We start from the raw sequence: 21,769 nt of genomic DNA, 5'->3' as shown, positions 1-21,769 counted from the left end.
CTCTTTTAGCGAAGTAATGGTTTTTGCGTCTGCTGGTTTGGTTCCATTCCCGATTGCTGCTTTTTTATCAGGCAATAAGTCGGGCACCTTGTTGGTTTGGTCTTTAGCACGTCCCTTTGTGCTTCTTTTGCATTAGTTTGTTATTTTCTGGAGTTAAAAATCCATTTTTACATATCGACTCCGTCTTCGAACACCATGATATGGTGTTTTTAATCCGAAATGGACCGGAGATCCATCACATTTACCGCAAAAAAAAACACCTCCCCACCAAAACTCATGCTATTATTTTGGTAGTCAGCGACCGGAAATCGCCTCCTTTCTCTGCGGCGCTTTGACTCTGGTTTCACTTGCCAACATGGCCGCCCTGCATGCAGTGCATCTCTGATACCGACGCAGTGTTCGACCATTCAGCAGTGGAGGCAACCACGAATTTTCTTCCCCACCCAATTCGAGTCCGTCTCGTCTCCCGTCCGAACAAAATAATCCGTCCCGGCAGAGTGTTACCCTCCGCGACCAGGGGTTTCCCTTCCAAGGCCGGCCATAATGCTGTCCGAAGGCAACAAAAACGGGTAAGGGAGCCAGAGGGCGATTCAAGGCTTCAGGTCGCTGATCGTGATTTTTAATTTTTTTACACGTCTTATCTGGGGGGAAAAAATCGGTGCGATGTTCCCAGTGCGAATCTGTTCATTGACGACGGCGGGGAAGGTGATTAGCTTAGCAGCGGTGTGCCGGTGAAGGCGAGCAGCTCACGTTGGCCTGGTTAGGAGCGTGTTACATGTTCGCCCATGTGAGGAGGACCAGGGTGGAGGTGTCCACATCCCCCTTTTGTTGAACCAACCGGCCGCAGCGACGCCTTCACCGGGGGAAGCGGCCGTGTTTTAAGACGCCGAATTGGTTATTTCTAACGAGCGCCTTTATTAATACGTCATATCTTCGAAGCGTCATTCATCCCGCTCTTTAAAACCAGCCTCCCGTCCCTTTAGTCGTTTTTTGGAGTTTCAAAATTCATCCCGTTGGACCTGTTTTTTGTTTTTTTTTTCCATTTTGACATTGCTGCGTATACAGTGTGTGTTTATGTTTTTTATTCTTTTGGGGGGTGGGGGGGGGGGACGTGTGGTTGTAGCTGATAATGATCTCACTGTTGTCAAGGGAGATGATTAAAGCAGACCTCTGTTAAGGATACAGCCCTTACGGTGTAATCAAATTCCCCCTCGCCAGTGAAACAACTGCACCACTGATTCGACTGGAACAATATTTTGCCTCCTCTGATACAGTCCGTCCAGCTCACGGGTATTTAGGCCGCCATGGTTGGTCCCTTTTTTGGTCTGGACGCGCCACCGCAGTGGATTTGAGACGGAGATGTGGGACTTTACGCCGGGGCCAGTCCAAGCAGAGCGTCCCAAGTTTCGCCGCTTGAAAGTATTTGGACAGTTCAACCATAAACACCACTCTAAAGTGAAATAAACCCTTCAAACAGACCTGAGATGGTTCGATTGTGTCACGCTGGCAGGAAAAAGGGCACCGCACCGTAAAAACTCCATCGGGCGCTCGTAAATGAGTCGCATTTTTGTTTACAAGCGCGACCCGTCGCTATCGCATCCGTCTGTGCACGTGGTGGCCGGCGGTGGCGAGCGTGGGTGTAGCCTTGTAGATGTTGAAATTAGTCATCTAGTGTTTGTTTTTCTTTGGCCTTTTGTCTTTTCCCCCCCTTCAGTCGCGTTCGATTCCCACTCGCCGCCCGTTTCCGCGCGTTGCTCGTGCAGGTGTGCTCCCGGCCTCGCTCGAGAGGGCGCGCGCCGAAATCCTTCACAAATAAATTGCGGGGAGGGAGGGAAAGTGATGCACTCCTACACTCCTGCCAGTTGGCGGTCCCTGGAGGAGCCGAGCGGCCCGCGTAGGTTCCCGGTCTAAAGGAGCCGACGGTACCGGAAGAATCCAGCAGGACGGTGGCGATCGTTTGCTTTGACCAGGGGTTTAACCGCCACTTCTCTTCTCGCAGAGAGGTGTCGCCCAGTGCCCCCGCCGTGACCGAGATGGAGACGGAATCCGAGAGCTCCGTGGTCTCGCAGCCTCCGCCTGGGACCGAGCCAGAGAGTAGGGAGGGCTGCCCGGACGAGGTAAGGTCACTGAAAGGGTGGGGGGGCGGGTGGGGGGGCGGCGGGCTCTTCACTCTGTCTCGGACTAATGCGCTTCCTCACTCATTAGCTGCATGTGTCGTGGGCAGGACACGTCAAGGTTACGTTACAGCCAGCGCGGCGTCGAGTAGATCCGTGGGTTTTTTTTTTTAACGGCGCGCATGCTCGGCGCAATTTCAGCTTTCTGCGATTGGAAATGAGCCGCTCTCTTCCTCCTCTCGGCGCCGCTAACCACCGCGTTCCTTAGACGCGCACGCCTTTGGATGGCTAGCTTTGGCGAAAGGTTGTGAAACCACAACGACGTAATGCCCCCGGCCCGAGAAAGCTTTTTTTTTGTTTTGTTTTTTTGTGATGTTTTTATCCCGCTGCATGGGTATTTACGCCAGTTTTCCTTCCTGTAAGGCTGCTTTTGAACAGACGGGCGAATAGTAACCTGCAGCGTGTGTAGCGATGCATCAGGGCCTCGTTTTTGTTCTTTTACTCCTGTTTTCATCCTCTCTGCTCTCACTGGCTTTTATTGCTCTCTCTCTCTTTCGCTGCCTCCTTCCTCTTTTCCTCCCTCCTACTTTCTATTTCTCGCCCTTGTATCCCGTCATAATTGCTTCTCTCACTATATATTTATGGTGTGATTGCTGTTTAAAACCCCATTGATTGCTTTGTTATGAAGGTGCCCATGCCTCTTCCATTGCCCCTATCGGTACCTGGTGCGTACTACTACTACTACTACTACCACCAGCATCAGCACCTCCTCCACTTCTCCTCCTACCTCTCCTCCAACTCCTGTCCCGCTATGCCCAAGTGCGTCGCCGGTACCAGAATTAGGCCCAGAGGCTGCAACCACACGGCACTGAGCAAAGCCTGAGCCTGCAGGGGCTTTCTCAGTAACCCTCGAGTGACGCGTCCATCAAGAGATCTGCGTTATCAGCAGGGGGCGGGCCTGTTGACCACAGCAGCACGCCGCTGTCTGTGGAAGCCTGGCCCGCTGGTCTGAACTGGACTGAAGTGGTGGTGGTGGTGGTGGTGGTGAAGAGGGGATGAAGGGTGGTCGCTAAAGTTTAGCATCGCCACCCGCCCTCTCGATGAAGCTGCTTTAAGTTGTTGCACCTCCCGTCCGTGTAGCGTCTCTCCAGAAATGGCGCAGTCCCGAGTGTTTTGTTTCAGCCCCTCGACTCCATCCGTGTGGGCAGAGCGGCGCTACGGCGGCGGACGGTCCACTTCAGCGACCAAACAGCGATCGCTAGTTGCATCTTCACGCCATCGCTGTCACGGGATTTAAAATCTGGACAGAACTGAGTAAATCGTCGACCTGGAAGTGATGAGAGTTGGACTTTTTTTCCCCCCTGGATTACCTCATCGGTCACATGACCTGGACTTGTGTTTGCAGCATGGAACCCAGCTATTGGTTGAGCCTGTAAGGTTCCAGGTGTTCTGAACGAGCTTAACGGGAGACGCTTCCACGCCCGATGCTGCGCCCGTCCCACGGAAACAGACTTTTAAAGGACAGTTACAAGAGCGCGCAGCCACTCTTCTGGCTTGGCGTCGTTCCGCCACGTGGGCGCTGGATACGTACGGAGGCTTGAGGAAAGCCGCTGCTGCGCCTGTATTCCTGCATCACCGCTCGTATGAATCCGTCCTTTCTGGGACAATGATGCAGCAAAGACACATTTTGGAACAACCAGCATGAACGTTTTAGGACAGATTATTGGACGTTTGCTGCAGTGGCACAAGGATGTGCAGGAAAGCACGCACAGCTCTGAATCAAAGACTTTAAATCAAGACGCAAAGGTGGACCCCCCCCCCACTCGCTGATGATGGACTCTGAGAGCAGTGCTGCTGGGAGGGGGGTCTCACCGGCCCGGTTCTAAGTAAGACTGATACATGTCAATCTGGAAAACTTCCCAGCCCCATTCAAGAAAAAAGTCCAGCCCAGTGCCCGGTGGCTAATCTTCACACTCAAATCGAGCCCTGCCCTCAGTCCTGTGCCTTCTCTGATCGGATCCCTGTTGCCTAGATACAGTACTCGCTGTCGTGCGGGTGGGCCGTAGTGAATCCAGTAAGGAATCAGGTGTAAAATGGTACCAGGAAATGACATGTGATGTATACGTACATTTTTTCCTCCTCCTCATTTTCTGAAAAAAGGGGGAATTATTGCTCTCCTCCTTTGCAATTTGGAACCAATTGGAGCTCGGCGTGCTGCAGTTTCGATTTGGTTTGAAATTCTGATTCCTCGTTAGTCTGACTTGTAATTTAGAGGCATAAATTTGAACTGCAGCACGGTCAGAATGAGACGTGGACGCTCTGTTCTTCACCTCTGCTCAGCAGATAAGCGCCAGTCGTCCGTTATCGGAGTGAAAGAACCCCTCGTTAGTACAGCGGCCCTGACCGGTTTCACGTGTCGCGTTTGGATCATCGGTTAAAGTTAAGTTAAAGGTGCTTAATCCCCAAAAAGATCCACTTGATTATAGCAGGCCGGTACAGATCGGATACGTTAGATTCATCAAATTACCCGATGAGGGAAATGATGGGAGCTAATTTGAGCTAGTGTGAGGGAAGATGGAGAGGTAAACTTTTTAACTGCGTACACTCATTGTAAAGTTGTGTGTTTTTGAGCAGACGTGCAGCACAGAGCCGCCCACGGAGCCTCTCTGAGAGAACCCACAACCCTCTTTGATGCTATGGCACAATTGGAGCCTCCAGGCTGTTACTTTAACCCCCCCCCCCCCAGCCCCCCATTCTTCCTCCACGTATCACTTCTTCTCTGTTGTTGGCTGTGAGAGTTCGGACCTCTGGTTCTCATCTCGCCCCACACCCCTGGGGTTTCTGTATGTTCTTTTTGTCTTTCTCTCCTTCCAGAGCCCCGACCCCACTCCCAAGACTTTCGCCGCTCGCAAGATATCGCTGACAAGTGAGTATGCCCGCTTTTCCGTTTGATTAATCCAATTAAAACTGGGGAAACCGGAGTCTGTTTCAGTGTCTTCGCCATGTGCCGCATCGCTGTAAGTGGCGAAAACTCCGGGAACCTCGGTGCGTTCTCGCAGTTGCCTGCACAGATGGTTCTTTTCCCTTTTCTGATATCTTCAAGAACCTTCCCGCACCTGGCATTAATATCCGTCACACTCCTTCCCTCTCGCCAGTTCATCCTCCATCTTCAAACAGCCAGTTTTTTATTATAGATGCAAAATGAACAGGAGTGACGTCACCTGCGGTAACGCCAATGCTCCACAAGGTGTCGCTGTTCCCGAGAGAAAAGCCCATAAGCTTCAATGTATTGTTAACTAGGAGTTGATGCATCCACCTAGTTAGCTGCCTACTCTGCTGTATTCACAGTTTTGCGCTTTTATTCTTATTCTGCCGCCACCTCCTTCCTGCGTCCAGATATTTCAGCCGGCGCTCTTCCATATTTCCACCCACCTCGTTCTTGCATGTGGATCAGAGGTTTCATTCATCCCTGGCAGCTTTCAGAAGTGGTTAAGCAGAGCAGGTTACAATCCTCCTGCATTTTTGGCCGTCTTTGCGCTCACTTTCATGTGGCCAGGCTTTATCCAGCCAGGATAATGTAATTTAATGGCAGAAACCTCAATGTGCGCGCGGTCTCGACGCAGTATTTAGCTATCTGTGTGCTGCATATTTTTAGGATTATACCTCATTGTGTAAACGGTCATGGGCCTTTCCCACTGAGATTTACTGGTAAGACAGTGTTGTGGAATCAGCACTGCAGATCTCATTTTCAGTGTTAATTTTTCAGTTTGGTTCCCAGGATGTTCCTCCAGGTTTATTATGGCAACCTAAGGCCGCCGCCTTTGCCTGTTGTCACAGAACCCTGCATGGGAGCTTTAGATCGCCTTCCCAAATGCTCTCTTAGAATAGCTTCTCACCGGAAGCCACAGCAACTGCGGTAGTTCGGTTGGAGCATATTTCTCTCCGACTCCTTAATGATTCGCTGTCCGTCCTGCAGGCAGCAAGACGCCTCCGGCGAACCCAGATGGAGGGATGAGCGAGGCCGACACAGGAAGTGCAGCAGGAAGGAAGAGGCGTTGGGGCTCAAGCACGTCGGTCATCACTAAGAAACCATCCATCAGCATTACCACTGACTCGCTGAAGGTACTGACCCACCTCAGGGACTGAACCCGGTGTCTTTGCCCATGGGACAAAGTGGAGCAAACTTACAGTCCAAAGAAATCCGCTAATAACGGGTTTTATTTTATGTGCTGCGTTCGGTGTTGCGCTGCAGTCTTTGATTCCGGACATCAAATTGAACCAGGAGGCGGTTGTGGAGCTACACCCAGAGGAGCTGCAGCTGTCCGGGGACGAGGAGAGCCAGGACGCCGGCCGGGACGACCAGGCCAAAGGCCTCAAGATCCGACGCACCATCACGCAGGTCAGAGCGGACTTAAGGAAGCCTGAGAAACGAGGGACTCCTCTTCTCACGGCCTAACCCCCCCCCCCTCGCTCCAATCCTTCTGTCAGGTCGTCCCAAGCGAGAGCCACGAAAATGGAGAAACAAAGGAAGAGGAAGAGATGGAGACGGCCGAGGAAGACGGCCAGCAGGGCGCGTCCGGAGACACGAGCCAGAACAGTGTTGGCGAGGAAGCGTCAGAACCGCAGCCCCCCGTCAAGGTCGATGGAGAGGCAGCGAAAGGTAAACGGACCTCAACAGAACCCTCGCCTCATGCTTGTCTCACCTAAACACGCCCCTTCCATCCATCCACCCTCTTGACCCCCCCCCCCCCCCCCCCCTCCAACAGTCACCCCCAGCGACAGCGTCGTGCGTCGCTCCATTAGCCAACAGAAGTCCGGCGTATCCGTCACCATCGACGATCCCGTCCGCACCACCAGGCAGCCTTCGCCGTCTCGTGGCAAACTCTCCAACATCATCCACGTGACCAACCTGGTGGGTCTCGAAAGTCTCCGTTCTGAACCGTCCCGCCCGTGTGCGAGGACGAGGCTGTTTCCCCCGGAGGGTCGGTGTGATCGGAGCGCTCTGGTGTTTCCCACAGGTTCGCCCATTCACTCTGGGCCAGCTTAAAGAGCTGCTCAACAGAACCGGCACCATGGTGGAGGAGGGCTTCTGGATCGACAAGATCAAGTCTCACTGCATTGTCACAGTGAGTACCATCCAGGTCGCCCCGGTGTCCCCCCCCCCCCCCACACACACACACACACACACACACACAGAGAACGTGTGTGAGCGTCGGGACCGGAAGCAAGCGATTATGTAACCGTCCTCCCCGTGGCTCCGTCTCTTCCCGCGCCCGTCTTTGTTCTAACTTTGTCCTCCTCCCGCCTTTGCAGTACGCCACAACAGAGGAGGCTGTTGCCACGAGAGACGCGCTCCATCGCGTGAAATGGCCCCTCAGCAACCCCAAGGTCCTCAGTGTGGACTTCTGCCAGCAGGAGGAGGTAATGACGGGTGGACGGGACTCGGGCTTGTTTTAGAGATTTAAGAATTGAGGTTATTAAATATTAAATGGTTGCTTTTTGGGGGTCCGTTTTCCTCAAACGTGAATGTTTGTCCTCCAGCTGGACTTCCACAAAGGGATCTTAAAGCCAGAAGAGAAGGAGGACCATGTGGTCCAGCCAAGCGCACCTCAGAACCGACTACCCCCCCTCATGCCCGAGCGAGACAGGGAGAGAGACCGAGAACGGGAGCGGGACAAGGACAAGGAGCGGGAGAGGGACCGGGGCGCGGGGGGCGTTCGGGACCTCTGGGCGGAGCGGGAGAAAGAAATGCAGCGCCGGGAGCGGGCCCGCGGCGAGAGGGAGTGGGACCGGGACAAGGTTCGGGAGTTCGCGAGGCCCGGGGAGGAGGAACGCCGGTCCCGGTCCAGGGACAGAGAACGGAGGAGGAGGGAGAGAGGGAAGAGCAAGGAGAGGAAGGCGGAAAAGAAAGGTAAATTCTACCGCTTGGATCCGTCGGCGGGAACCCGGATGAACCGGCCACGGTTGGTTTGTGATGTCGGTCTTTTGTCGTCCTGAAGCGGAGAAAGCAGACGAGCCTCCCGCCAAACTGCTGGACGACCTGTTCCTGAAGACCAAGGCGGCTCCGTGCATCTACTGGCTCCCCCTCACCGAGGAGCAGGTCAGTCCCCCGGCTTCTGTCCTTCTGTCCTTCTGTCCTTCAGCGTGGGGGACGCCGGTGTAACCAGCTGTCCTGTGTCCAGGTGCTGCAGAAGCTCCTGGACCGCACGGAGCGGCAGAAGGAGCGCGAGCGCCGGCACAAGGAGCTGAAGGAGGAGGAGGAGAAGAAGCGGGAGGACGAGAAGAAGGACAGGCTGAAGGTGCGGGAGAAGGACCCCGGCACGCCAGCGGGCGGCGGTGCCGGCGCCGCCCGGGCAGCCGACGGGGAGAGAGAGCGCGGCCGAGACCGAGACGGGGACAAGAAGAGGGACGGCGGCCACCGGCCCGGGCGGCCGTCAGAGGGCGCAGTGGGCGGGCGGCACTCCCGTAGCCGTAGCAACCCCAGGGACAGGCGCCGCTGAGGGGAGGGGAGGGGAAACCTCACCGGAGCGGGCGATGGCTGAGCGGAGGATGCTGCCGACAGGAAGTCCTGGGAGGGAGCGTTTCCTGTTTGGGAACGTTTCCTTCACCACAGGTTCAGGACTGGTGTCCTCACTGCTACACACCCAGAAACACACCCACACACACACTGTTATTCCGGTCCTGTCTTCCACACTCATCCGGCACGGGCGCACACACACACACACACACACACACACACACTTTCCACATTTTTTTTAAACTCTCCAAATGGTTTAAGTAGCTGTTGTGTTGGGTCTTCCTGCAGCAAACCTCCCCGTAGAGCTGGAAAAGAGCTGAAAACCTTTTTTTCTTTCGCAGTTTTGTCCCGCTGAGGTTTGGAACCCGCCCGTCTGAGTCCTCGGAGCGCGGTCCCCTCATCACAACCTTGTAATTAAACCAGTCCAAAATAGATCCCCACAGGAGATTTTCTAGAACGAGTTTTTGTTGGTTGGTTTGGTTGTTTTTTTTTGTTTTATTTTTACAGAATTTGATTTAATTTCAACGTTTGTTTCGTTGGTGACGTTTGTGTGAATACTTTATTTTCCAAACGGTACTAAAACACTGTAGTAAATCGTCTCATAGTACCTTTTTTTTTTTTTAATGTGTTGTGGCGATGCAGGAAGCACGAGTGGGTTTTCAGGACAAAGATAGAAATTCTTAAAGTTTTATTCTGAAATAATGATAGGAAGGTATTTCCTGTACAGAAGCATCTAATTGCCCTCCTGACCCTTTAATCAGAAATCCTATTTAAGGAGGTACAAATGAGTTGACCTTCAGATAGAGTACTAGTTAACCTTTTTACCTTAATTTTGCTTTTAATTTTTCTTTTTCTCCTGCAAGTGTTGAATGTACCAAGAATTTAACAAATAAATTTAAATTGGATACCAGTTTCTGCTCCGGGTTCACATTTAACCATTTCTCAGTTGTTGTTTTTTTTAGCACAGGAAATATTTATTACAGAATACAGTTAAGTTCTTCCCAAAATATTACAGATTCACATAAGAAATCTTACAGTAAAGTCAGAATTAAGTGCAAATTGTTTGCTAGCGATATGTACAGAAACAGTTAGGCCAATTCCCTTTGTACTTCTACAGCAAACAGTAGCCACACTGGAGTAAAAAAAATCAAATAACGCAGTAGTTTTCTCTCCTGTTCCCTCATCACTATGGTACTGGTCCGGGTACCAGGCGTACAGCAGGCAGGACACGTGACCAAAAGAGCCGAGCCGCGGTCGGGCTCAACCCGAATCGGTGGAAATGTATCGATCAGCAGTTTGGCCCTTAAAGACTTGGAGTTCCTTTCCGGGGTGGGGGGGGGAAACCCAAAAGACGTCAGTGCGTGGCGCACACTCTGCCCATGTGGCAGGAGTGGCAGAGGAGATGGGAGTCCAGGGGGAAGCACTGCGAGCCGGGCTTATCCGACAGCTGCTTGCCGCACTCCTGGAAAGAGAGAACCTGGTTAGGACCCGGTGGGTTGGGGAAGGCGCCTGGGCCGACCGGGACGGACCACCCACCTCGCAGTGGTAACACTCGAAGTGATAATCCTTGTTCATGGACACCACCCGCAGGATCTCTTCGCTGCCCTGAGACGGGGGAAACCGGCACCGGAATTTAAAATAAGCAACTTTACGGTGCGGACGGACGGTTGGAGGCCGGGACTCACCTCAGCAGGGAGGATGGGTTGTAAACAGGCCGCGCACTTGGGGGCGAACGTCCTGCGGGACAACAGAAGAAGAGTTATCTAAGGGGTGGGGGGTGGGGGGGGGGCCCAGAATGCAACGGGGGTCGTCTTCAACCGCCTTCCGAAGCAACGCCGGGAGTCAGAACCCACTTGTTGTAGTCGGCCACGCAGTAGATGTTGCTGTGGTGGTCGACGGTGAAGGGCACGCCGTCCAGCGCCTTGGAGCACACCACGCAGCGGAAGCAGCCGGGATGGTAGGAGTTCCCCAGAGCCTGGAGGATCTGAGGACGTGGAAACGACAGTCAGGTGGCCACATTCCCGGTTCATTCCCACCCGGAGAGGCGCCGGTGGATCGGGCGTCCTCGGCTCTCTGGTTCTGGTGTATTTATGTAGCGCAAATATGGTAAAAACCGTTTACGCTAATCGCCGCTGGGACTTCGCTCTGTTTATAACAAAAAATAAGGCAAAACATTCCACGAGAATCTTGTGGGAACTGGAAGCAGTCGCTGGATTCCTCTATCCTCTGGAGGGTCTCGGGAGGCATTCTGGGAAACGGCGCATCGAAGAGCGCGCGCGGCTCATTCCCACGCCCCCCAAAAAAACAAACCCCTCACCTGTTCCAGAATCAGGTGGCCACACACGCTACACTTCTCCGCCGCCGCCTGGAATCCCGAAAACTGCAATTAAGACGGAGGGATTAGCCCCGGCGGGGGAATCGATGGAGCGGCTCCCGACGGAAACGCGCCTCTTACCATGTAATCCTCTTTACAGTACACGGAGCCGTTGACGTTGTAGAAGTCCTTGTTCCTCAGGGTGCGTCCTGCCGGGACAGGAATGTTACACAGTTAAACGCGGACGTTAGAGGCGTCGGAGGGAAATACAGATTTATTCCTCCTTCACTGCTTTTCCCGTTGTGTTTTTTTTTTAACCCTGGAGGTGCTCAGGTGTGACCCCCCCCCCCCCGAGGCGTTAGCGTGAAATACTCACCGCAGGACACGCAGGTGAAACAGCGCGTGTGGTAGAGGCTGTCCAGAGCCTGGCAGGCGTTATCTGCTCCGTACACGCCTTTCCCACATTTCACGCACGTTCCTACCAGGGAGACACAAACGACACATTTATCGGGGGCGGGCAGGACGGGCCCGAGGTCGGGGATTTTTTTTTGCTCGATGCCCGCTTGCTCCCGTCCCTGCTGAAGGCCTGTCATTACGGGGAAACTCCACCGGATCCGACTGCTGGCAGCCAGCACCGAGGAGAGGAGGCTTCAAAGCCGAGGCCCCGCGGATTAAAAGCAAGAGCCGGGATTTGTGGCCAGGAACGAGGGTGATTCTTCTCAAATTTGCACCAGAGGCACGAAAAGTTCCCCAAAAGGGGGGAAAAAAAACACGCTTCTGTGATCTATTTTAAGGGCCCCCTTTAGCTTCCTTTCCTTTTTTTTTTTTTTTTAAACCGTGGCCGAGGGAGTGCCGGGCAAATCCAGAAGCTCCTACACTCGCGGACGGTCCCTGCGGGAGTCGGGCCCTGGGCCAGGAACCAACCCCGGGCTTTAAAATGACGCTCTCTACATATCGCGAAGGTCAGACCTTTCAAACCAGACTTAAACCCCGGATCCCATTTTCCACAAAAACGTGGAATCAAACCCAAAACACGGCGTCGAGTTTTTATCTGATTTATGGCGTCTCCCAATTTGCCTCCGCCGCCTCCAGACAAGCGCGAGCGGCGTCGTAGTGGCTGAGCGGCGTACAGTCGTGGTTGTCCCTTCAGGGCACGCATACCTGAGCGGAAAAACAGGCTGCAGCACACCGCCCCTGCACACGACAAAGCACCGCACACACACTCACACACACACACGCATGACTCACACACACTCCACGTTGCTGTGGCCTGAAGTCACTCCGAGGGGGGTGAAAACACCCTGCTGAGGAATAAAGACACATATGGGCACCCGGCCCGTCACGGCCCGGATCGGTTTCTTCAACCTGAACCCCCCCCCAGATCCTGACCCCCCACCCCCGCGTTTTAGAGGGCACCTGGAGTCAGAAAACAGGCAGAATGGGGGGCACCACCTGGTCCTGATACCCGGACCAGCGATGGCGCGCACTTATTACACCCGGGGACTCGAGGAAAAATGACCAATAACCGGTTAACGACGCTGTTATAACATGGTCTCACCAAAGTACTCCTGGCGGGTCTCCGAGACGTCTCTTTCGGTACTGGCCCCCGGGTCCTCCTGAGGCTTCCCGGGCCCCCCGGCTGAGCAGGGTCCCACCGGCGTCCGGTTAGGTTTGGAGAGAGCCGTCAGAGCCAGAGACTCCTTCAGGATCAGGCCCTCCAGGAGGCCCTCGCCCTCGAGGACGGCGTCCCTCAGGAGAAGCCGGGTGAGCTCCTCCTGGTACCTGGTTCCGGGAAGGTCGGAGTACCTGGCGCGCTCTCCCACCGCGGCGCCGTCTTTACCTCTCACTCCCGCCTGTTGCTCGTCCCACCACTCCGGGCCGGCCTGGTAGCACGCCGCCGCCGGGCTGCCGACCGCGGGTGGGTAAGAGTGTCGTGTGTCGTGGGGCCCCGGGTGCACCCCGCCATCCAGGTACTGAGTCCAGTCCTCAACCGGGGTGGCACCAGGCCTGCCCGGGGCCCCATAACCAAGCACGGAGCCCCCCATCTGCAGGGAGTTCGCCTGCTGATGTGTGGGAAGACCCCCCGAGGCGGAGTAGCGCGAGTCGTAGCCCAGGCTGATGCCGCTGGTCCGGTTGCTGCTGCAGCGGCTCCCCATGGGGCTCCCGCCGCCGCCGCCGCCGCCGCTCGCCGTGCTGGAGGCAAAACTGGACCTGGGGCTGACCAGCACGGACTCCTGGAGGCTGAAGGAGGAGCAGGGGCTCAGAGTCGGTCCTGGCGGGTAAAAGAAGCCTCCGACGCCTCCGCCGGTCATGTCGGACGTGCGATGGGGCGGGTGGGACAGCGAGGCGGGCCTGGTGGTCTCCCAGAGTTCGCTGCCCGTGCTCAGGCGCTTGTAGAACAGAGCCTCCTGGAGGGAGAAGCGCTTGTGCCTCTCCAGCTCGGACAGGTATCCGGGCTCCGCCATGCCGCCGCCGCCGCCTCTGGGAGCTGAACTGTACCCGGCAGTGGCCGGATAGGAAGGCGGGACAGAGAGCGGCGGCTGGGAGAGGAGCTGGTGTCTCCGCACCAACTGCTGGAGCTCCAGGGAATAGCGCCGCTGATTGAGGGACCCTCTGGATCCAAACGCCCCCAAGGCGTCACACTCGGGGCCCAGGCCGGACTCCCGCCTCATGTGGGAGTCCACGCCTTCTCCCAGGTAACAGGAAGCCCTCGGCTGGGGTGACCGGCGCCTCAGCGGCGCCATGGTCGAAGGGTGAAGCGGCTGCTCGCCGTCGGGGGCCTTACTGGAAGAAGGTGGAGGGGCGAGGAGCTGAGAGGGCGGCATTCCCAGGCCTCCACCGCCGCCGCCTCCTCCTCCTCTCCCACCCGCTGGATGGCACGCGTCGCTCGCGGAGGCAAGCGAGAACTGGCCGGGTCTGGAGGGCGAGGCAGCCGAAGAGGAAGGAGCCGGTGGCACGCCAACGCCGGCGGCGGCGGCGTTGGCGTTGCTGTTGTTAGAGTTGCCGGCAGCGTCGTGCTTTTTCTTGGAGCTGCTGAATTTCACGCTGCCCGAGTCCGTCAGCTTCAGCTTCTCCAGCAGCTTGCTTATGGGCCTGTCCATGACGGCGCCTTCAGGTCACAGGTCAAACGCAGTAAAATACAGTGTCGGTCGATGTACAGCAGAACAACGGTCAAGTAAAACTACAGTTTTCGCCACTGAGACGGATGAACTCGCAGCATTGAAATGCAAAACTGGCCTTAAGACTAGCAGAGGGCTATAAAAAAATAGGTCCCTTTATATACATAGAATAAATTAAAAGGAGGGATAAATAAGACCTTAAGACATCTCGGGGAGGTCTACTGACTCCTCTACTTCGCCATCATGTGGAGGGGCCACAGGTAGGTTAGAGGAGCGAATCCATCCAGGAAACGCACGCATACATCCAGGACACCTTAGCGCGACCTATGGTCGCCGAGGGCCTCCTTTGTGGCCCCTCGTGTGGCTCCACGCGTCCATCCCTCCTCGGTAAACCGTCCGGAACGCAGTCGGATGGAGCCGGTTTGTTGTTCGGGGGTTTCAGTGTTCGCGATGCCCCCCCCCCCCCTCCTTTTTTTTTTTAAAAGAAAAATAACACAAAGCGGTGGTGGTTCAGCGGGATGGAGCCGAGCGCCGCTTCATGTGGCTCCAGTGGAGACGAGAAAATCCGTCCCCTGGTGCGCGGAGAGTCTCGCCCGACTTCTGCTACTCATCTCAGGACGACGTGGACCGAAGGGGGGCTAAATTACAGCTGAACCGGAGCGGAAAGCGGACGTGCGGCGGCGGCGGTGCTCCTCGGTCTGTCCGCCGGCGCTCCTTTATCATCCCCCCGTGTTTCAGGAGAGAAATCCCGGGCGGGTGAAGGAGCAGCGGGGAAGTTTCAAATGAAGTCTGCGGGAAAGGAACGCGGTGCTCATCCCAGCAGACCGGTGCTGGGCTAAATGGGTGATAAATAAACTCCCTCCCCGTGTCCGCTGCACGGACGACAACTTTGTTTCTTTCTTTCTTCCCCCTAAATTATACTTACCTCCCCCTCTTTTTACGACAACGTCAAGCTAGCAGTCACGCTGGAAGCGTGTATCCGGTTATAGATTTTCCGAATCTTTAGGACAACATAAACTTACGCCAGTTTCCTCTTGACATCATCTGGCAAATATCATACTTGTAAAGAAAATATTCTCGTGCATTTCTACTTGTTCGATGAGTTGGCAAATGTGTCCACAGAAGGTTTTTTTTATAAAAAATATTTGGTTTTGTGTGCTTTATTTTGAAAGTACTCTCCCGGACGTAGTATCGGGTGGCTGTAATTCATGAGGAAACTTGACACAGCCCTGCTCCCTTTTATCAGTGAGCGGTGGCTCGTTTCCCCCATGGGCCGGAACACCTTTCCACAGCCATGGCCGTTTCGTCACACACACACACACACACACGACCAAAAAAAACCCCCTCAGATGATGTGTTTCCGAGACCTGCCATTAAAGATTAAATTTAAACACCGTTTATTTCACTTGGGTCGGTTTCAGCTTGAAAGCCTGGGCAGGATTTCCACTGGCTGAATCCGATGTTGCTTCCAACAGGAGCGACCTACACAAACCCATTCGGTTCTTTAAACCTCTTTTTGCACCCAAACGTGTTGTTCAAATCTGCTTAAACTGCTTTATATTGTTGTGTGTGTGTGTGTGGGTGTGTGTGTGATACAAACTTTGAATGGAGGATTCAAACAAAGGTGAAAGTGACAGAAACGGGAGGAAACGTGTATTAAAACAAAACACATATAATGCATAATTCTAAAGTGAAATCACGAATGTGTACAATTAGGATAGATGCGAACACCAGTGGCATCGACCTAATTAAAGTCGGCAATCAGATGGCAAATTAATCATTAACCGAAAAATGAAAATATAGCAGCTATTATGTCACCGTTCACCTGAGCAGCGTCTCTATTTCGGGAAACATTTGCTTAAAACGTGGGGGTTTTGTGCGTTTGCGCGTGCTCGTGTAGTCATTTTTTTGGTCTTTTGAGCGTTGCTTCTTTTAACCGTTTGAAAGTTAATCTCCGGCAACTTTGATCCGCGTCGTTGAGGCAACCGCACTACTTGATTGTACCACCAGCCTGTGGAATGCGCGGAAGGGCACGGCGGAGTGAGGCGGCGGGTGGATGTTTTCGGCGTGGCTGACTTCTCCCAGGAGGATCCGGGGCGGACGAGGTCCCGGGAGCGGCTGCTGCGAGCTGTCCCGGCGGTTGGTGGCAGTTAACGAACTCCTCAAACAGAGCCCGATAAAGCCCAACAGTATTTGGTTAAGTTTGTCTTTATCTCCCTCCACCACCTCCCCCCCCACCCCCCCGGGAAGCCGCTGCACATGGAGCCATTCACGGCCCCTGCGGTTAACCGGAGTCCCTGCAGAAAAAAAAAAAAAAAAGAAAGAAAGGAGAAGCTTGTGCACACTCAAGCGTTGAGCTCACTGGCTGCGAGTGGCAACTTGTCTGAAAAGCTAACACAGAAATTCTTCTGGGCTTAGCAGCCGAGCTGTTCATACAAAAACAGAGCTTTGAAGAGCTGCGGCATTATTCTCCCAAACACACACCAAGATATGTTTTGGGGACTGGCAGCACCAAATCCTCTCATCCACCCTCAGAGTTCACCCGTGAGGGCTGGTGTAGTTGAAGAGTTCCGAGTTATGGTCTTGTTTGATATGTACAGGTGATATTTTGTTGCTCCTGTTCGGAAGTGAGACAGACCCGAAACAGCACCGGGTCACCATAAAACTGAGGGAATAGTGGAAGGACACAGAAAAAGGCAACAGTTCTTTAAAATAAATGCTATTTGGGGAATTTGAAGCGTGCCGAGTTCACCCAGATGACATCATTTTACCCAAATTTGACATTATTATCAAGAACCTGCCGCAGCATATAATTTTGTACAGTCCAGCCCCAAAAAACCTAGAATGAATCCCTCATTACTCTCATGGAAAAAGACTGAAATTCTCCTTCAGTGACGTAATCCCCTAACTCAGATTTCATTGAAAAAGAAAATAGTCTTAAAAGATGAGTTTAAGCGACCAGTCTGAAAACAAATCATATTTTTCGATTTTATTGAGGCAAAAGAGATTATAACGTTCACAAGAGCTGAAACTTACGTACCATTTGACATAGATTAAAACAATATTTGATGTTCATTGTTCAGAACTAATATGTCATTCGGGCCTCGTCCACTGTATCTATGGGATGGTGTTATGAAATTACAGCTGCCCGCTTGCTTAAGTGCACCATCATCCCCATCTGGTGGCCAAAGCGGGACATTGCAAAACAAGATGGCGGCGCCCGTGAGGACGTGGTGTTGTTCAGGTGAGACAGAGGTGATTAGTCGAAGATGTTGCCCATTGAGACAATTGTAAACCTTTACACGTGTTTTCATGCACCCTTTTGTTGCATTTTTGACATTTCACCCCGGTGTTATTTTGAAGATCGTCTGTAAAGGCAGCAAGCACGCACTTACACAAGCTATTGCTAATGCTAATAGGTTGTCAGTTTCATTTCGCGTCTGTTGCTGTCTGTACATACCGTTTCTGTCTTGTTTTTCAGTCTGGAGGCTCTCTAGAAAACAGTTCAGCACGACATGTCCTGCTCCGATTGGAGAGAAATGGAGAAAAGAGTAGGTTTTCGGCATGTTTTTTTTAATTGTCAACAGTACTCTTGGTGTTACATTAAATTCTAAAATAAATTCTAAAATGGCTAGAGATGTTTTATTGATCCACTATTGTTAAAGTTAGTGATGTATATAATCGACATTTTCCTGTAAAATTGTAATTGACAATTCATTAGCTTAACCTAGCACCCACCAGTAGATGCGGTGCACTATGGGTAATGTAGGCACTGCGTGGCAACTAAACGATGGTTGGAATAATGTTTTCTAGCGCATTTACAAAATAAATGTTTTATGTTTTTCGGCATGGAATCTTATTGGTGCATGATTTTTTTTTTCCTAAGCAGAATGATGTGAAAGAAAAGGTTCCTTTGTTTTAATTATATGAAAATTCACACTAAAGACCTGTAGAATCTGCTATTGGGCTTGTACACATCTTTATAGCTGCAGTTTTATACGTTTTATTTGTAATTGCAGACATGGACTGGCCAGAACTGGAACAGAATATGGCCCTCTGACAGATTTGCCTGACTGGTCGTATTCAGGTATGCTTGTTTTTGAATAGTTTTCAGTTTACATGACATCTAGCTATGTAAAGTTACTGTATATGGTGATTTACAGTTAATTTAAAAATGATATATATATTTACATGGGCAGATGGAAGACCAGCCCCTCCAATGAAAGGGTATCTGAGACGAAAGCAAGAGAATGAGGTTTTAGCTGTGAGTGTTGACACCTTTTTCCCCCAGTATTTATTTAGTTATTGCGTTGTGGCGTTTGATCCCCCTCGATATCGTTTCTTCACAGAGACGCATCGTGATGCTAAACGAGGAGGTGGACAGAGGGATAGAGACATGGAAGAAAAAGCAGGAAGAGGACAAAATGAAAGAAGAACACAGAAAATCCCTCTTGCTCAAACCAAAAGGGAAAGCTTTAATGAAGAAGAAATCCCAAACTGAAACTTAAAATATTTATTGCACAGATCACCTTTGCCCCTCAATAAAACTTTTTTCAGCTCTTATCTGGAGTTAATGCGTCCCTCCTTCCACCAGAATGCAGCATTTGTCAGCCGCAGCGCCGGGGCTTCGAACGCCATTTTGTGAGCTCCTGGTCAGTAAAGGAGTTTTGTTGCGCAGCCAGAGGAAGGGAGGAGCTGGCAAACATAAAGCAGCTCTGATTCAGGCCAGAACTGTGTACATATGAGGGCAAGCGCGCTAGTGTGGCCGCTGTAGCATGCTGCTGTGCCTGTATGAGCAGCCTATGACCTGCATTCATTACATATTAAGCTGCTGCTTTCAGTCGGTTCACTTTTGGGGAACAACGTGGGGAAAATGGAGTGTTGGGCCGCCGTTGTGCAGCCCGCCGTCTGGAAAAATGATCAGCTGCGTTGGCGGTCGGTCTCATCCTGCAGAAAGTCGTGCCTTCAGAAATCAGCATGGATTTGGAGAGGCCGCTTCTGGAAAAGCCATAATAGGGTCACATTTAAGCCCCGGCGAACGCCTACCGTCCAAAAGAGCCACGTGAAAAGTGCAGTTAAGCTGGTTACATTTGAAAGGAATTTTAACTTTTTCCACACTTTTTCATTTATGTCACACACAAAAGCAGATTTAAGGTTTTTGGGAAGCAATTTTGTCAGAATTCTGACTTGGAAAAAACATGTTTTGAACCCTAAACCCTCGAATTTCTCACTGTACAAAATTCTGAGAAACACACCCGAAGTTCTTAGTAATACCATTTTTCTGCCCTGGCTTTGTCGAGTCAGCAATAATACTGCGAGGCTCGTAAACAGTGTTTATGAAATGAGCTCAGTCTGTTTCTTTTACCCCTCTCACCCTCGCTGTTGCTCTCTTTTGCCTCCTCCTCTCTCTTACCCCCCCCCCCCTTTGTCTTGTTGCAGACTTCAGCAAAGTCTCACTGTAATTACAGCTGCTGAGTTGCAGATTCTTCTCTGTGGCCTTTTCTGCCCCCTTTTCCTCTCTTTATTTCATTTTTTTTGCTCACAAAGTTGAAGCGGTCGGCTGCTCGATACGTGGGAGGACTTTGACCAAAGTTCAAATATTAAAACCTGCGAAACAATAATATTCGAAGTCAACTGACATTAAAATATGAATAAACAAAGTAAACCTCTTGATGCTGAAATGCTCATTTACATTCTTCAAATACACGCGCGGCGTTTCTACATCTACTGTATAATTTGACATAATTCAATGTAACTTTATTGACACAGCCTCTGTTACAATCAGCATTGTCTCCAGGTGCTCTGCAGAATCACATTTTAGTAAAATGTTGATATGTTTAGGCAGACGACTTAATTTTCGCCATAAAGTGTCTCATCACATGGATGAAATGTCAATAACGTGGAACGGGCGGCCATAAAGTTCAGCACCGTCTCTGACTCCGCCCATTTCCTCTCTTCCTCATGTTGTTTTGGTTTTTGGGGCGAGAAATGAGAAACAGATGTGGCTTATTGTGCCGGAGGAAGGGAGGGTTGATGTTTTCTCCTTTTTTTTCTTGCTCTGGGGGTGTAGGTGAGGTCAGGCCGCAGTGGATGGAGGGGGAACGGACCCTGAGACAGGCCGGGTGGGTTTCCTGGCGGGTTAGTCAAGGGGGGGTTTGCGGAGGGTCTGATTCAGCAACTCGCACCCAGAAGTGCACTTCCTGACCTGGGTGTTCCTGCAACGTGGGGCACCCTGGGGAGTATTTATTTGGGTTGAATTGAGATATTATAAACACACATAAGTGGGCATAAAATAGCTGAGATCAGTCATTGTTAGACTTACTGACTAATTTACATTCTTTCCAGCAGCTGAGAGGCAGAAAAGGAATTGTGGAAAAAAAAAAGGTGCGACAGCAGAAAGCGAATAGCGGCGCAATATAGGTCAGGCAGACAAAGTCTGAGGTCGGATTACAAACAGCTGGAGCGACCACTTCCTGCCTGGCACGGTGGAGGACTGCTGAGCGCGGCGGTTGTCCCGTCACGATGAAATGGCTGATGGGTAGAATGAGGACTGAAAATCAAGTCACGTACTTTGGCAGACCTCAGCGCCACCAGTTAGCTTTCCTCGGTATCGCTACCCACAATCCTCTCCTCTCCTCTCCTCTCCTCTCCTCTCCTCTACCCTCCTCCTCCCCTCTCCTCCCCTCCCCTCCTCCCCTCTCCTCTCCTCTCCTCTCCTCTCCTCTCCTCTCCTCTCCTCTCCTCTCCTCTCCCTCTCCTCTCCTCTCCTCTCCTCTCCTCTCCCTCTCCCTCTCCCTCTCCCTCTCCCTCTCCCTCTCCTCTCCCTCTCCTCTCCTCTCCTCTCCTCTACCCTCCTCCTCCTCTCTCCTTCCCTCCTCTCCTCTCCTCTCCTCTCCTCTCCTCTCCTCTCCTCTCCTCTCCTCTCCTCTCCTCTCCTCTCCTCTCCTCCCCCCCATCAGCAGGAGGGTCCCCCTACATGAGCCTGGTCCTGCTCAAGGTTTCTTCCTGTTAAAGGGGAGTTTTTCCTGGCCACTGTTACTTGTCTGGGGTCAGGCCCTGGGATTCTGGAAAGCGCCTTGAAACAATTTTGATTGTAAAAGACGCTATATAAATAAAGATTGATTTGATTGATTGATTGATTGATTGATTGATTGATTCTTTGATTGATTGATCCTCCAGGCAAGAGCGGATCATACACAAGCACGGTTGCGATCTTTGAGACAAACTCGAAAACAGATGATCCGCCCTGCAGCGCCTCAGAACACGTCCAGAACTCCGCTGGTGAAACTGGACGCCACCTGGTTCCCATCTCCCCTCCAACAGTGTGACTCAACAGAGGAAGAAGAGTACCTCGGAGGTCTCGGGCACAGGCCGACGGTTTCCTAGAAAGCCTGAACAATCAGGAAGGCAGGAAACTGATCTTGCACGAGAGAGACCAGCAGAGACAAATGGAAGTTGACAGAAGACAGAGGGAAAGTGGTGAGCAGAGGAGGAAATGGGCTGAACAGATGCGAGAGGAATGTCTGGGGTCCATCACAATACAATTAGCATAGTGATACTTCTGATTAATTATGGTTAAACCAGACCACAAGGAAGCCGTTTTAAGTTAGAGACACTGAAATGATAAAAGGGAAGCTTCAGATTTCGAGCTATTGGGCATTGAGCCCATAACACACATGTTGAGACAACATGTAAAACAGGAAGT

The 21,769-nt window shown here is 52.1% G+C and overlaps 3 protein-coding genes across 6 annotated transcripts; 2 read left to right on the top strand and 1 right to left on the bottom strand.

The window, feature by feature from the left end:
- The first annotated feature begins 346 nt into the window (after positions 1 to 346).
- acin1b (apoptotic chromatin condensation inducer 1b) lies at positions 347 to 9,541 on the top strand. Of its 4 annotated transcripts, XM_029839586.1 has the most exons (12): positions 347 to 569; positions 2,000 to 2,117; positions 4,989 to 5,040; positions 6,091 to 6,236; positions 6,367 to 6,513; positions 6,603 to 6,774; positions 6,881 to 7,026; positions 7,133 to 7,240; positions 7,428 to 7,535; positions 7,656 to 8,025; positions 8,114 to 8,214; positions 8,297 to 9,541. In XM_029839586.1, exons 1-12 carry the CDS (start codon positions 544 to 546, stop codon positions 8,612 to 8,614), a joined length of 1,812 nt encoding a protein of 603 aa, XP_029695446.1. In that variant the 5' UTR covers positions 347 to 543; the 3' UTR covers positions 8,615 to 9,541. The 4 variants fall into 4 exon arrangements, with proteins under 4 accessions (XP_029695446.1, XP_029695445.1, XP_029695447.1 ...); XM_029839587.1 differs by lacking the exons at positions 347 to 569; positions 2,000 to 2,117 and adding an exon at positions 3,010 to 4,210; XM_029839588.1 differs by lacking the exons at positions 347 to 569; positions 2,000 to 2,117 and adding an exon at positions 3,011 to 4,188.
- Positions 8,975 to 15,009, bottom strand: ajuba (ajuba LIM protein). The gene is made up of 8 exons (XM_011619184.2): positions 12,504 to 15,009; positions 11,322 to 11,423; positions 11,087 to 11,154; positions 10,949 to 11,011; positions 10,485 to 10,615; positions 10,317 to 10,368; positions 10,168 to 10,236; positions 8,975 to 10,093 (listed from the first exon to the last, which is right to left on the bottom strand). The coding sequence occupies exons 1-8, from the start codon at positions 14,044 to 14,046 to the stop codon at positions 9,986 to 9,988; spliced, it is 2,136 nt and encodes a 711-aa protein (XP_011617486.2). The 5' UTR covers positions 14,047 to 15,009; the 3' UTR covers positions 8,975 to 9,985.
- Positions 15,010 to 17,195: 2,186 nt separating this feature from the next.
- Positions 17,196 to 18,627, top strand: mrpl52 (mitochondrial ribosomal protein L52). Its single transcript, XM_003977934.3, has 5 exons — positions 17,196 to 17,308; positions 17,546 to 17,615; positions 18,084 to 18,151; positions 18,264 to 18,328; positions 18,414 to 18,627. The coding sequence occupies exons 1-5, from the start codon at positions 17,197 to 17,199 to the stop codon at positions 18,570 to 18,572; spliced, it is 474 nt and encodes a 157-aa protein (XP_003977983.2). The 5' UTR covers position 17,196; the 3' UTR covers positions 18,573 to 18,627.
- Positions 18,628 to 21,769: the final 3,142 nt, after the last annotated feature.

Source organism: Takifugu rubripes, chromosome 8 (genome assembly GCF_901000725.2).
Source record: "Takifugu rubripes chromosome 8, fTakRub1.2, whole genome shotgun sequence".
NCBI lineage: Eukaryota > Metazoa > Chordata > Actinopteri > Tetraodontiformes > Tetraodontidae > Takifugu > Takifugu rubripes.
The sequence above is the reverse complement of the archived record's forward strand: the minus strand, read 5'-3'. Positions and strand labels throughout refer to the sequence as shown.

Excerpts from the sequence above, each read along its gene's own strand:
- acin1b (XM_029839585.1), top strand. The coding sequence starts at position 4,806 with ATGCTATGGCACAATTGGAGCCTCCAGGCTGTTACTTTAACCCCCCCC. Across the intron at positions 5,041-6,090 it reads TCGCAAGATATCGCTGACAA|GCAGCAAGACGCCTCCGGCG; the intron begins GTGAGTATGCCC and ends TCCGTCCTGCAG. Across the intron at positions 8,026-8,113 it reads GAGGAAGGCGGAAAAGAAAG|CGGAGAAAGCAGACGAGCCT; the intron begins GTAAATTCTACC and ends GTCGTCCTGAAG.
- ajuba (XM_011619184.2), bottom strand. The coding sequence starts at position 14,046 with ATGGACAGGCCCATAAGCAAGCTGCTGGAGAAGCTGAAGCTGACGGAC. Across the intron at positions 10,616-10,948 it reads GCCACCTGATTCTGGAACAG|ATCCTCCAGGCTCTGGGGAA; the intron begins GTGAGGGGTTTG and ends CCACGTCCTCAG. Across the intron at positions 10,237-10,316 it reads AACCCATCCTCCCTGCTGAG|GGCAGCGAAGAGATCCTGCG; the intron begins GTGAGTCCCGGC and ends CCCCCGTCTCAG.
- mrpl52 (XM_003977934.3), top strand. The coding sequence starts at position 17,197 with ATGAAATTACAGCTGCCCGCTTGCTTAAGTGCACCATCATCCCCATCT. Across the intron at positions 17,309-17,545 it reads GAGGACGTGGTGTTGTTCAG|TCTGGAGGCTCTCTAGAAAA; the intron begins GTGAGACAGAGG and ends CTTGTTTTTCAG. Across the intron at positions 17,616-18,083 it reads GGAGAGAAATGGAGAAAAGA|ACATGGACTGGCCAGAACTG; the intron begins GTAGGTTTTCGG and ends TTGTAATTGCAG.